The sequence below is a fragment of the Anser brachyrhynchus genome (genome assembly GCF_964034855.1).
Source record: "Anser brachyrhynchus genome assembly, chromosome: Z".
In the NCBI taxonomy this organism is placed as follows: domain Eukaryota; kingdom Metazoa; phylum Chordata; class Aves; order Anseriformes; family Anatidae; genus Anser; species Anser brachyrhynchus.
Genome location: NC_137697.1, coordinates 76,211,412 through 76,226,149, shown reverse-complemented (window position 1 = coordinate 76,226,149; position 14,738 = coordinate 76,211,412). Strand labels below are relative to the sequence as shown.

Below are 14,738 nucleotides of genomic sequence, written 5' to 3'. Positions count from 1 at the left end.
AAATGATCATTTCTTCTGCTACAGATCCCTGATTAGCTCCAGCTTTGACTATCTGATTCTAATTGGATATTAAGGGCTCACAACTGGCAACAGAGATGGGCCTTCAGAGCCTTCCTGATCATAAAATCATATTGCTCTGCAATAAAAGTATTCAGTTTAGGTTAATCTACTGTGAAATTGTCTTTTACACAAACTAATCCACAAATAGTTCTAGGCTGAAACTGCTTTTGAAAGGAGCTCTATGAACTTAAAATTGTGCTCTGATTTGGTGGGAATGACTGAAATCAGTTAATAAATAATTTACAAGTTCAGTAAAAAAACTACTAATTTAACCACTGGGAAGAAAGGTTTAGGTGCTAATTCTCAGATGAAACAAAGAATAAAATTGGATTCATTCAGCTTTAGCCCAGCCTCTGTGGAAGTAATGTAAGAAGGATGCTGAAAATATTTACTTATCTATTCCTGGGAGGTCAAATGACTACCAGAAAGGCTGTCTCCTTTTGTTAGTAAATCTGACATCAAAAGGTTTAGCAGTAAAATCTGCCCAACCTATGGAAATTTCACTTATCCCAGGATGAATGGAATATTCCTCATTGTCTTAACAGAAGTTGTGCAGGGACGGAGAGACTGCACAAAGTCCTCAAGAAATCTAGCCATCATGAAATAAATAACTGTCATCTCACATACAGAGTCAATGGCTTAAGACTCATTTGAGTAAGGTTCTAATCAATGGCATCGAATAATCAAAATAAAGAAAGAATGTCCAGTTTTATTGAGTAAATTAATATTCCTCTAACAAAAGTGGAAACCTTTTCCATTTTCTATCATAAGTTACACTTGTAGAGTCTCTTCTCAGTAAGAAAGTTCTAGACAATGTCATTAGTTTTATGCTAGGGACAATAAGAAATGAAGAATATTTTCTACTACTCATAAATCTCCTTACTGTAATGTTGAAGATTAATGGGATAAAACATATTACCATGAAGCTGAATTTCTAGAGTGGGCAGCAATTCTGGGCCACTGCGTCTAGTCGTGTTTACTCTGTGCTCTCACTAACATTGTGGACCAGCAGTACCACACTTAGCATTGTTTACTGTTGTCACAATACATCAAGGAAATCAGAGCAGGAATCTCAGACCTCAAGGACAGCTAGGTTTTAGAAAGCAGATTTCCTCACTGGGCAACAGGGCTTTTTAACTGTATAGTAACTGGTACAAGTATTTGCTGTTTGTTATTCCACAAGAATTTCATATGGAAATGAACTCTAGACCAGACTTGTTTAGAAACAGTCCTTTAATTAGTATTTCCCATTGGCTGACTCTAAAAAGCACAGACTTACTGTAAAGGAGGATTGAACTGCTGAAAAGACTTCTCTTTACTGTCAAGACAGAGACAGGTACTTGACCATTTACTGGCATGAGCTGCTCCTGTGGAGGATGGTGAGCAGGATCCCTCTACCCCATGCATTCTGGACAATTCTGTTTAAACTACCCCTATCCAGGTACATATGAGAATTTCTTTTGTGTTTTGACGTGTAAAAGGGAAACTGAGAATTCCCCTAGTTTGGAAGATAAGGGTAAAGGTTAACAACAATTCAGCAGTAACAACATTTCACAGTTAATGAAGAGGTTCCACTTTCATACAGTGGCAGAACATACCTCCTCTACAGGACAGAATTTGCTACTTGAAGATCAAACCCCGAGTTTTGGGGGATAAACCCTTCTGCCTCCCACTTTCATACACCATCCTGTTAGATGTCCTCTTCCTACTCACTTCCAAGTTTACTTCATGAGTTTTACCCTCATACACATTGCTTCTGCATAACCCCTTGCCTCCCTGATACCCTTCTCCTGTTTCACCTCTTGGAGATTCCATCACATCCTTAACATTTATCTCAGTTCTAGCACAATTGTGTTTCCTATCTTCGTCTGAATCTGAATAGGTCCAAATGATAAAACACCAATTCTACCAAGCGTTAGGTCTCAAGGCTACAATTTACCATTTTCAAATAATGTTTAACAATTATTTAAACTGGGATTGTTTTCACAATATGTTCTTAAAAACATATAACTGACATGTATGGCTGACCACTTCTGCTCGGGCTGAATAAAACACTGCTTTCAGACGGCTAAACACAGTAAGTCTCCTGCATCTAGCATTTCTGTCGAAGACAATGGTAGGATGATTTTGGCTTGCCAGCTTGATAATTATACTAAATGATATTGCAGCATGAGGACTGGTTAGATTAGCAAATATATGCCTATTGTTTGACAAAAATAGGGTGACATGTTTCCCCATATGCCCTTTTTTTTTTTTTCTATTTGACTATTAGACTTGAACTTTGCATTACTGGCCAGAACAGCAAGCCATTTGTTTGCCAATTACCGCTATAAGCAGATTGTGAGTGCTCAAATCTTCCAAACAAATGGCTACAGCCCATATATATACAGAGCAGTTCAGCAGTGCACACTCAAAAAAGCAAAACTTATCACACGTTCATGTCACTTGCAATGCTCAATGCATTCCAGACATGGAGCACTTACTGTACAAATATACACACGTTAAAATTTGCTGACAAGATGCATCAAGATGAGTAAGCAAGCAGAAATCACTCAAAGTGCTTATTCATATATTTCTGCTTGGAAATTCCCAGATAAAAGCATGGGAGCCATAAAGAGTAGTTCCTGTTATGATTGTAATCTAGGTTTTTAGTTTTATGAAAATAAGAATTTTTAGTTTGAGGTGTTGTGAGTTATGTTCACATTATACTTTTTCAAATGTATAAACCTTCACATAAATTTACTCCAAAACTGAAAATCTCAGCCCAGTAATTCCTTTCTTTGGGACTTTTATGGAATTGCTGCATGAAATTTGATAATAAAATACACTAGCTAAACAAACTAACAAAATACTCTGACTAACTAATGATTCAGGAAATAACGTTTGTTGTAGCAGTCGTGATTCTTTGAGTCAATATCATAATGGAAAGAAAAAGAAGTTTCAGAAAAATCTAGCCTTTTATGTCTTTCCAATGAGATTCATCAAAACTGGGTATATTAAACGCACAAATGTCCTTCCTTGAATGCCTTTCAAATGCTCAATTAGCACTGGAAGCTCTAGACCCATGGAGAAGAATGAAACAAATGTCATATTTTGTGAACCAACGTTTCCCCCCTCTGATGAGTAATGAATTACAGTGAGCAGTCACAAAGCAGGCATAGCCCTGGAAGAGCAAGTTTCTGAGCAACGTGCTGAAAAGGTTTGACTGCCATCTACAGATAATAATAATTAGTGCAGTGGTAGCAATCAGAAAAATATATAAGCTTCATAAACATCCAGGGTAAATATTGGAGGAAAGATAATTATTAACATATGTATAGAATGTAACTATATTGAAAATCTTCTATTTTTCTGGTGAAAATGTAACTGCAAAGAAACAGCAGTTCCCTTCTTTCTGTAGAGTGGGTTGAGGCCTAATGGTTGCAAATTCAGCATCTACTCCTGCCTAAACTAGACACACTAGATAGAAATGCAAACTAGCACTATTTTCCATGTATTTAAGCTACTAATTATGAAGTGCTGATTTTCACATAAGAAATTCTCAATTAAAATGTCTGAACACCTAACTTAAAGATTTGTTAGTTAACAAAAACACACAAAAAATAGTGGCATGGTAAATATCTATTTACACATATACTTTCCAAATATTTGTAGATGGATATAGTTGTACGGATATCTGTTTAGAATGTTCCATTAAAAATAGGCTTCCTAATCAGCCTAGTTCTCTCTAGGCAGAACGTACACCACATATCACAACACAAATAACAGTAGAAAGATTTTCTTTCAGCTGTTCAGAACAGCTAGGAGGGTAGTTCAGTTCACTTCTGTCAAATATATCCCTTCTCTATTCCTTCTTTCTTGGAGTCACTTCCTTTTCTTGAAAAGCTACTGTAAAACTGTCTTTCCTTCCTCTGTAACCTAGCAAAGTGGCTAGGCAGTTACCCAGCTAAAAACCTCTTTCAAAAATTTTGTTCTAAACCTGCAGAATAATTGCACAGCATCCATCACAGCAAAAGGAAAAGAGATGTCCACAGAGCAATGGATTTGGGGTCTGGGGAAGAATGACAAAAGGACATAGAAATTTTCTAAATAATATCGCTAAAATTAAATTAAGTAATGATGTTTAAATACAGCATGATGTTTGAACGCATTCATATAAAAGGTGTGCTGTGCATTTATACAGAAAAGGGTCAAACAGGAAAACCTGTGGGTCCATGCTGAAGTTAACTTCAAATTCAAAGTCCTTCAGCAGCTAGAACTGAGCACAGTATTCCAGAAGCCAGAGACCATTGACTCTTCAATAACTTCTTCATATGTAAAGAAGAAAATGCAGTACTGGCATTTTTACACTCTTACATCTTACTACAAAAATTTCTATTTTAATCTGCTAATTTCCTGAACTTTTCCTGCATTATTTTTTCTCAGTCTTCTCCACCTCCATGAAGTACATTTCATTTTTTTCTTTATATATGGTTTTGCTAATTCTCAAAAGTTATTCTACTTATTAAAATAACTTTGAAAAACAAAGACATTCATACCCTCCCATCATGTTTAAAATGCTTAGTAGAGAAAAATAAAAATGACAGAAGCTGCCTTTATATTGGGGTATTGAGTACACAAATGAGCTTTAATGGCCCTCACCAGCCTCATCTGCAGCCTCCAGCTACATCCTCTTCTCCTAGGCCCAGAAGCTCAGTTTGAACTCATCCCTCCAGTCTATAGTAGATGGAGGAGTGCTGATCTTCAGCCAAACCCATGCCCATCCTTTAAGAGACACCTCTGAGATAAAATAGAGTTTGTGTAGAGAAGTCTGAATTGTCAGCAGATAAAAAATGCTAGGCCATGCTAGCAAAGATATGTTTGCACATCAGCAGATGAAACAAAGTTTAAAAGTGATATGTTTATAATATTTAAATTAAACCACATTTGCAGAAAGAAATGTAGCAGCTTTTTATTTATTTTAGTGTCCACTTAGGTCAAGCTTTAAAAATGCCTTCCTCTTTAGTTTCTTCCATACATGTTTTGGAGATAATTTGACACGATTTTTATGAAAACTACATTTTGATTAAATACACTGTGTAAGTGAAATATTTCCTATAGCTCAATCTGTTTTTTACTGTACATTCTTTGGCATATTTGGGCATCATAGAGTGATGTTCATGTTAGAGAGACACAGCTGTAGCACTGTCCTGAGAACTGAGAAACAGGAGTTTAGCAGCTTGTTAAGATACAGAATGAAAAATGGATTAGTAAGTCAGGGAAATCATGTGTCTGATTTTACTGAATGTATCTACAAGAGAACAGAGCACTAAACAAACAAACAAACAAAGATATTCCTATTTTTATTTAGAGAATGGATATTCAGTGTATCTTCAGAAACAAATTGTTAGTTCCCAGACTGAGTAGCATTTATGGACCAAAGTAACAATAAAGTCCTGTGCAGATATAGGTGCCAGATTCAGACTATTTAGTGAATGCAGCTAAGTCACTAAGGATGATAAAGTTATGTAATGAAATAGACAGACCAAAACAGAAAACCAAAGCAGGTTAATCAGTTAATGCCTTCAAGTGCAACAAAAACAGCTTTAGAATGCAATTTAACATATGACTTTTTTTTTTTTTTGAGAACATTCAACATGCAGTTTTTCGCCTGGTGTATACCAAATTGTGAAAATGACCTTTTGGTAACATGTTTAAAGGTACTTGTTCAGGTAAGGCATTACTTTATTTTTATTTCTCCTTCCTTCTGATTGACACAGGCATAGAGATGAATCATAAAATTTGTGGAAAAGAGAATCTGAACTACATGATAATCAGCCCAAGTGTAGTCCCCAAGAAAGTCATGGACTAAATCCTCCCGGAAGCTGTATCTGGGGCACGGACAAGAAGATGCCTGGGAACAGCCATCATAGATTTACAAAGGGAGATTTACAAAATCACACCTAACTAACCCAAATCTCCTTCTGAAAGGAGACGAATGGTTCAGGCAAGTTCAACAAATGTTGTTTACCTTCACTCCAGCAAGGCCTTTAACATGTTTTTGTTAGATGGATTATAAAGACAGTGGAAAACTGCCTGTACTGTGAGGTTCAAAGGGTTGTGATCGACAGTATGAAGTCCAGCTGGAGTCTAGTCACCAGTGGCAATTCCCAGGAGTCAAGTATAGCTAATACTATTTATAGTATCCAGACACAGATGACGGGACAGAGGGCTACACTGGATGTTTGAGGAAGACCCAAAAATCAGGGTTGCAAGTTATTTGTAAGGCTGCTATTTAAAACAACAGGCTGGAAAAACGGGATGAGAGAAACCTCACAATGATCAACAAAGGCAAATGTAAAGTCATATACCTGGTGACAGAATAACCCTAAGTAACAGCATAGGCTAGAGGCAAAATGCAGGGCAGCAGACCTGGAAAACAAGACCTGGTGTCCCCATGCACAGCAAGGTGTGCGTGAATCAGCAGTATGTCTTGTGGCAAAGCAGTCAAGTATTGCTGATTGATTTTTATTAGCAAAAGGTAAAGGGAAGTCATTCTTCCCTTCTGTTCAGCACTTGTATGACCACATCTGGATATATTTGGTCTATCCACTACAGCAAAAAAGACTGACACATGGAGCAAGTTCACCAAACTACTGGGAGTCTATACCACATGATACACAAAAAAGCCTGAGGTTCTACAGTCTTAAGAGTGTAGGAGGAGAAAATCTTATTGCTGTTGTCAATTACTTCATAGAAATGTCTAGAAATGAGGGAGCCAAGCTCTTCTTGCAGATGCACACTGGCAGCATGAAAGACAAGTTGCAACAGCATGGACACTAGTTCCAACAAATGGAGTTTTCACAAAGTAGTCAAACACCGAACCAGGCTGCCCACAGAGCTGCTGGGGTCTACTCACTGAAGATGCTCAGAATTCTGCTGGACAGGGTCCAGAGCCACCTGTCCTGAAAATTAAAAACTGAAATGTCAAAATACTTTTATATCCTAAGACGCAAAACATCTGTTTGTATCCAGTGATCTCTACTAGTGCCGTCAGGACCTTTCCATCTCCTTCGGTTCTAAGTCCACTTGTCTGATGATCATTATCAATGTACTCCATTGTACAGCAAAGAACTATCTCACGGGGTAACATAAATAAAACGATAAACTAACCACAGCAGTGTACAAAAGCTTGTCTGAGCAAGATGCCAGTCGATAAGCTTTTAAAGGTAACACAGAGCTGCTATGTTTATCTACAGAGTATTTCCCGGATATTGCACTATCCTCTGCTAATCTGCCTACATTCTCTCAGCATCCATGCCTTAAGCATATCTTTAAATTTCTATTTACATCACCTTTGCAGTATTAAAAATGTACAAAAATTCTCTTTCTTAAGGAATTTTTCCATAAAGCAGTTTTAAAATACTCGATACATAGCTTTCCATTTCGCTAGATATGCCAAAGCTGACAAAGCTATGCTATTTTACAGGACAGATGGACATGTTCTCCTTATGCATATTCCTTCAGTTTTCTGACAGTTGCAGTTAACTACTATGTGAACCAGTATGAGACAACTAGGAAGTTCTTTGACAATTTATGCTCTTTTATTATTTATTTTTTTCATAACTATACCTTACTACAAGCACTAGAGTGGAAAAGAGCTTCCATCATCTACTACTTACAGTAAATCTTTCCAACAGAATTTATGAGTACTGATATTAACCTTTCTAATACACAATTCTGTTAACAATGTAAGTTCTTAGTCTCAATTATATTCCCCAACACCTAAAGCTTTGCTGTTCTACATGCAGGACTGTCTTCTCACGTGGTCATATCAACCATAAGTATTCTCTAAATATATTCAAAAATATGCAATTTCAATTGAATTCACAACATAGGATATTAATATTGGATGAAATATAAGTACCGTGTATTCAAATTCTATACTTTCTGAAAATATATACACTATGGAAAAGAAAAGGTCTGTTCGCACATGGCCATGAAAACGAGGAATGGAAAATAAAGATGTACTTAATTTAGATATAGAGACTTCAGCCTTTTTTCTTACCTGAGTACCCAAACAAGCAACCATCATGTGAGTAAGAAGTTTAGCTGCAAACATTGCACACCTGGTGCAGAAAAGATGGGAGATTATAGCCAAAGCAAAACCTACACAGGAACAAGAAAAATGAAAATTTAAGGTTTAGGCTAATAAGCTATAGAGGATACATTAACTTTGTTTCACACTGGCATCACTTATGAACATCTAACATCTTTTAACATCTATTTAAGCTTTTCATAGGACTAGGAGATAAAATAATTGCATAATGTAAAAAATTCACATTTGCAAAAATTTTTTTTCTTTTTTTTTAAGTTTCTGCATCATATGGATGATTGTCATAATAATCAATAAACAATTAACATAAGCATTCAGTGTTCAAATTAATGTAATCAGAAAAAGCTTTCAGTAACAAATAAAGAAAATAAATAAATGCCTCCAGCTACGTAGCACTGCTGTAGAAGAGTTAGCTCTATACCTTTCTAAATACCAGTCTCCTGTTTGTGTTCACCATAGAAATCTATCTGAGAAGTACTCAGATAAAATGACTTTTCTATTCACTAATTCACTGTGAACATGAATAAAACTGAAACGGGAAGGCTTCTTACTTAACAGTAAGGAGGTTTTAGAAGAAGGACCCTGGGTAACCTGAACCAATAATAAAACCACTACTGAAGCTCATGTAGAGTTAATTGTATACTTCCACTCCCCAGAAGGGGGAGGATTTGGATACTTAAGACAGATTTTTTATTCTCCTTTGAGACAGGTTGATAGCTCAATTATAAGCATTTGTAAGACATTAATGAAATAAATCATTTCAGAAAATCAGTTCTTGACTTTTCATTTATTAGCTAGTGATAATTGTATAACTATCTAAATAAGAAAATTGGAAAAGATAATATTGTTTGATTTTGCTGTGTTTTGTGTTTTTTTTTTTTTTTTGAATTCTTCACACCAAGGTAGAGATGTTAGAGAAATAGCTAATACCCTAACAGCTCTAAAAACTAAAGCAACAGGTAAATTACTAAATATAATTATATATATTCACATAAAGAAATACCTTCAGCCACCTAAAGGTGCTGAAAGACATTGCAGTTAGGCAAACCTTGAACTAGGATAAACTGTTTAAAATTTTTTAATATATGCTCATGGCACAAGACTGAAATAAATGACAAGTGCCAAACAAGGATCTGTAGGTCTTTATTGCCTTCAATTCAGCATTTTTCTCAGCTTTAATTCCTATGGCATATTGGCTTCCTTTTTATTGTCTTTTATTTTCTATAGCATTTTGCATTCTACAGCATATTTGTCTCAACAATTTACTATTTTTCCCCATGCAAAGCGGTAACTGTACCTGTTCATTATAGTTTGTCTTTTTATTTATTCATTTATTTTTAGCTAACACAATCTAGGCTAGAAGATAACTTTATTTTAAAGTTTGATTTTTTTGCCTCCTCAAATTTTCTCTTATTACCGTTAAATTAAACCATCTGTTTGCATTAAGAAGGTGAAAATCTTTGTGGTTGTGGGGTGAATCTCTTTTGCTGTCTTTTTTCCTTCTCTCAACCCCCCCCCCCCCGCCCCGAGCTGACATTTTAGAGTAAATAAGCAGTCTGCCTTCAGTCTGTTAGGGCAGTTTGCTGACGGGATAAATAGGTGATATAGCTGCTTACACTGTTTTTACTTTTTTATGATGGAGATGTGACCTAGTATAGGTCACAAGGAGCAGACCTAGAACCCCATTTCAGTGCCTGAGGGCTAACTAAAGAATCTCTTTCATATGTTTTCTTGGTGATCTCATTGCTCTTAGGTTCTGCTTGCACAGTGTCCATCAAGAAACAAAGAAGAAAGTATTTTCATCTTGGATTGCCTGCAACAAAAGTGAACTGACTGCTGTGCGAAAGCTTTAATTTCAATAACCTTCGGAAACCATGCAGGATTTAAAATTTAGATCTTCTTGTCTGAGGCTTTGTGCCTTCTGCAAATACCATAGCTGTCAGTGAAGACAGTCTGGTCTAAACTGTCATACTTCTCTCTAGATGTGACAATGCAGTTAGGCAGCAGAGTGCAGGGGAGCTCTGCACATGATATGGCATCTATTTCCCTCAAACATTTTCGTCGGAGTGTAAATTGTAAACTGAAATTGTCAAAAAGCTTTCAGACTAAGGAACATAATGCCCGAAAGACTTGAAAATGACTATGACTGTACTGCTGCTAGAGACACAGGTGGATTTAAGATTTTAAAGTTTCTCCCCCTAAATAAGTGACATATCTCACTTTTGCGTGGATCGATACAACATCATAAGGAAACATACTTCTTTGCTGGCCTGTATTTTTTTTCCAGTGGAAAAATTTGTGAGTGTGCAAATACCAGCCCATCTGGCAACTTCAATAGCATGAAGTTAGTTAATATTCCTCCAGTTAAACAGACATGTCACTGCTAAAAATCAATCATTTTTACTGGTCATTTGCTGTTAATAAAAAAAAAAATAATCTTATCTCAACTGACCTGAAATGCAGATGAATCCAGACGAGAAGAAAGCCTCATTGTATGAAGACAAGTTGTCTGTCTGGGCATACACTGCGTAAATGGACATATGAGAACAAGAGCATTCTACGTAGTCTGAGGTGTCATCAACCACCTTGCAGAACCCGCTATCAGATAACCAGCTGCAGAACAAAAGATTTACAAAGCTGTAAACGGATTTGTGTAATTTACATGATAAGCAGGCTTGAAAATTGTTGTATCCCTGAAATACCAAGTTTTCTGAACTATTACATGTATGTAACGTGTTATCTTTCAGAATAGCACATTTACATAACGTTAAAATATTGTTAATAGTTTTGAATTTTATGATTTAAAATAAATTATGAATAAATGATAATGAACTTTTTTTTTCCGCTAAAAAGTTTTTGTGGCCATATTTTTAAAACTTCTGCCACAAATATGGGGCTGTCTGACTTCACAAATTGTTTGTCATTTAACTTGCACTATACCTTACCCCATTGTGACAAGTACATCATTTTATACTGATATTTGTTGTTCCAACACTACCATTCACGTTCTGTTTGTCTTTCAGTATTGCTGAACTGAGTTGGCAAGATGATAACACAGGTGACATACTAAGTCATTTCTAGTGGAAAACACATCTTCTCTATGATAACTTCTAGATAACTTCTAGAGTCACTGGAGCAGAAAGCAGTTAGAAACACAGAGTATGGAATGAGAGGAACCACCATTCGTGCTTGTCCTGATCTTACTCTTCCATAGCTATCCTCTTTGAGAGGATACTGGTCAAGATAAATCCCTGACCCGCCCCTTTACAGGTTTTCTTTTGTTTGCTTGTACAGCGTCTTTCTTTCATAGACCCAAAGAAAAAGGTTGATAATTATAAATTAAGAATATTCTAAGTCACTGACTTGAAACAACAACAGAGATGCAGAATTAATTCTCTTCTTCTGTAAGAACACATTTGAAGTGTTGTCTAATAGCAACTGCAAAGAGCAAAAAAACACTAAGCATTGCAATTCTGGAATTTCTGGTCTGTCAGATTTGCCTAGCAGATATTTTGGTGAAAGAAGACAGAAGTTTCAGAAAATTCTGAGCTAGAATAATTACCTATTTTGTTGCATGAGAAGTTTTATGTGCTAGTACAAAAGCCAGAAAAGTTAAGAAAAAAAGATAGGAAGTGGAAACAATTTTATACTTGCAGTTGATCTAATCAGAGTTATTACATTAATATGATCTTAATCAAATGCAGAGGTTCATTGTGGAAACTGGAACACTAAACAGATAAAAAAAAAAATAACCTTTCTGCAGCTTGATTCCAAAGGAGACATAGAGACTTTTGTGGAACAATACGACTTCCTGTAGCATAAATCCGATAAATGACTTCATTGTTATCTTTCAGAGGGTGTGAACTCTGACCCTTCAAACTCATAGAAAAAACCTGAAATATGCACAAAGTAAATACAAACGTAATATTAAAAATCAATGGTTAGTGCTCATTTTAATCAGAAATACACACACACGTTCAGACTATTTTAAGTGTATTTAGTAAGTTTTGAGTGATATCTAAATTGAACTGATTTCTTGTAAAAAAAAATAAATTGCATTATTTTCAAACCTTGTTCTTTAAGGCAAGTTCTTTATCTCCAGTGAGAAACCACTGCTGACTGCTGTATTCTGTGAACTGTACAGATTCACAATTCTGTTCTTGAGGGGGAGATAATACAACAGAGACCTCTAATAGATGCTCAGGCACTTGAATTGAATCCCCATCTCTTCCATCAAATCTGTGTCCATTGATTTGCTGAGGATACCAGTTGTGAGCCATTATTGTAATGTACGGGCAGCTGTCGAGGATATTTTTACCTCTGTTAAAATGGAAAAGCAACAAGGAAGATAAGTGAAACTGAGCTTTTGCTAATTTTCACACAGTGACTCTAAATTAATACGTAATTAATACTTTATTCCTCCATAATTTTAGGGTTTATGACATTTAATAGAAAGTTTTAGTTGCTGTGAAAAAGAAAAAAGGAAAAAGGAAAAAGGAAAAAAGGAAAAAGGAAAAAGGAAAAAGGAAAAAGGAAAAAGGAAAAAGGAAAAAGGAAAAAGGAAAAAGGAAAAAGGAAAAAGGAAAAAGGAAAAAGGAAAAAGGAAAAAGGAAAAAGGAAAAAGGAAAAAGGAAAAAGGAAAAAGGAAAAAGGAAAAAGGAAAAAGGAAAAAGGAAAAAGGAAAAAGGAAAAAGGAAAAAGGAAAAAGGAAAAAGGAAAAAGGAAAAAGGAAAAAGGAAAAAGGAAAAAAGGAAAAAGGAAAAAGGAAAAAGGAAAAAGAAAAAAGAAAAAAGAAAAAAGAAAAAAGAAAAAAGAAAAAAGAAAAAAGAAAAAAGAAAAAAGAAAAAAGAAAAAAGAAAAAAGAAAAAAGAAAAAAGAAAAAAGAAAAAAGAAAAAAGAAAAAGAGGCTGAATTATTTTGTATATAATGTATACATGTGTATAATAATTATGTATTTTAGATCCTCCATTTTCCCTCTAGGTTTTTCCTGCTATGATCTGCAACCAAAATTCATCCATGGTAAACTAGGTTATCATTTTTATGACTTGATATGGGGCTGAGTCTACAAGATGGGGAGGCATCAGAACTGATGATCTTGTTTCACCATCCAGCAGATGATGCAAAAATACTTGAAATAAAGAATTGGAACTTGCAAGTTCTGGACACACTGTTCTGGATAATATTAATATCTATGCCATTTGCTGTCCTTTGTGTTGAGATGGACCTCAGACCCTCTAGAACTTAGCAAATGGGAAAAAAGTTACATCTCCAAAAGAAGTTGAGGTGGAAATCTAAAATATGCTGATGTGGGGGGAGGTCAGGGAGGGGACTTTTTTATAATTAATTCAATTAGCTATTTACAGATTCTCAGTGGGAGAGAGCCACTGTTTAAAAGCATGCATTCCATAAATGATAGACATCTATTTGCATAGTCAGCTATTGCCCTTGCCCATGAGCCTGACCAGAAAGTACTATGCACTTGCAGATGAAACTAGCAATTTGAAGTAATTTAAAATAATGTGCAAGTGAATAAAACCAAACACACAGAAACTACAGAATCCCAGAATTAAAGAAGCCAGTAGAATTTGTGGTTTACATAATCTCATCTAAGCCTTAGAACATAGCTTGTCAACATGCAACTATGTATTATTTTCTCAATGAGATTAATTAATCTTTTTCCAGAAAATCTTTGAGCTAAGCATGAAAGAACAGGTCAGAGATCTAACTTGACTCCCACAGCTACCCTGTATCAATGTACCACTTACTTGTGACACCATTTCATAGTGCCTATATAGTGCTTTGTACAATTGTTACGGAGTGCAACACATTTTCACACAGGGCACATATCAGATAATAGGCAAGATCCTTATCTCAAAATTTCGCTTATTTTTTTTTTCTTATGAGAATGTACAATATACTGATACTGTCATATATTTCCAAACAGACTACGAATTCAAGTTTACTGACCTCTCCCCTGGCAATCCACACATCATCCCAGTCAAGAGGGAAAAGGCAAACTTCTCAGTCATCTCAGCAAGCAGGCTATATCCTCGTGTGTCCTTGCGTTTTGGGCTAGCCAGAGCACAGAGCACCTCATAGAAAAGACTTCTACTTTTATCAGTGAGTAACTGTTTCTCACCTACATCTGTAACCTATTGTGAAGAGAAACAAACAAACAAAAAAATACAGCATTTTATACACAGAAGTCTGCTTAAAACATTTCCTCATGTTAATCGTTTCACGACTGTTAGCTAAGATCAAGCGTAGCAGTAAGTGTAGTGTACTCTGATTAATCACTTTTGCAACATCTTTTTTGTCGCAGTGTTCTTTCTAAAAGTTTAGGACATTTTTTCCATCTTCTAATCACTGCTGCCAAGATGTGAGGGGCAGTCTACTGAAAAAACTACATAAAGATATATTTACTAATAGGGATTTGATTATTAAAGAAAACAAGTGGTATTCTTCATTCTTTCACAAATCAAAGACTGTTATCCTTCTGAGAATTTTTGTCATTATTTTCTCTGTTTACTGTGTAAAAATGGCAACATTTCAAAATGATCTTCTACTTTTCATGAATATTGCT

The 14,738-nt window shown here is 35.5% G+C and overlaps 1 protein-coding gene across 14 annotated transcripts in view; it reads right to left on the bottom strand.

Annotated features, from left to right (window-relative positions):
- ADGRV1 (adhesion G protein-coupled receptor V1) overlaps positions 1–14,738 on the bottom strand; it is a 289,971-nt gene that overhangs the window by 145,624 nt on the left and 129,609 nt on the right. For 12 of the 14 annotated variants that reach the window (XM_080573059.1, XM_080573054.1, XM_080573063.1 and 9 more), the window contains 5 exons: positions 14,123–14,307; positions 12,226–12,475; positions 11,909–12,048; positions 10,608–10,768; positions 8,108–8,208 (listed from right to left, as the gene is read on the bottom strand). In XM_080573059.1, the coding sequence (XP_080429185.1) occupies positions 8,108–8,208; positions 10,608–10,768; positions 11,909–12,048; positions 12,226–12,475; positions 14,123–14,307 (837 nt within the window). Of the gene's footprint in view, positions 1–4,981; positions 7,005–8,107; positions 8,209–10,607; positions 10,769–11,908; positions 12,049–12,225; positions 12,476–14,122; positions 14,308–14,738 lie in introns of those variants that run through there. The other 2 variants (XM_080573055.1, XM_080573057.1) reach the window with 2 other exon arrangements.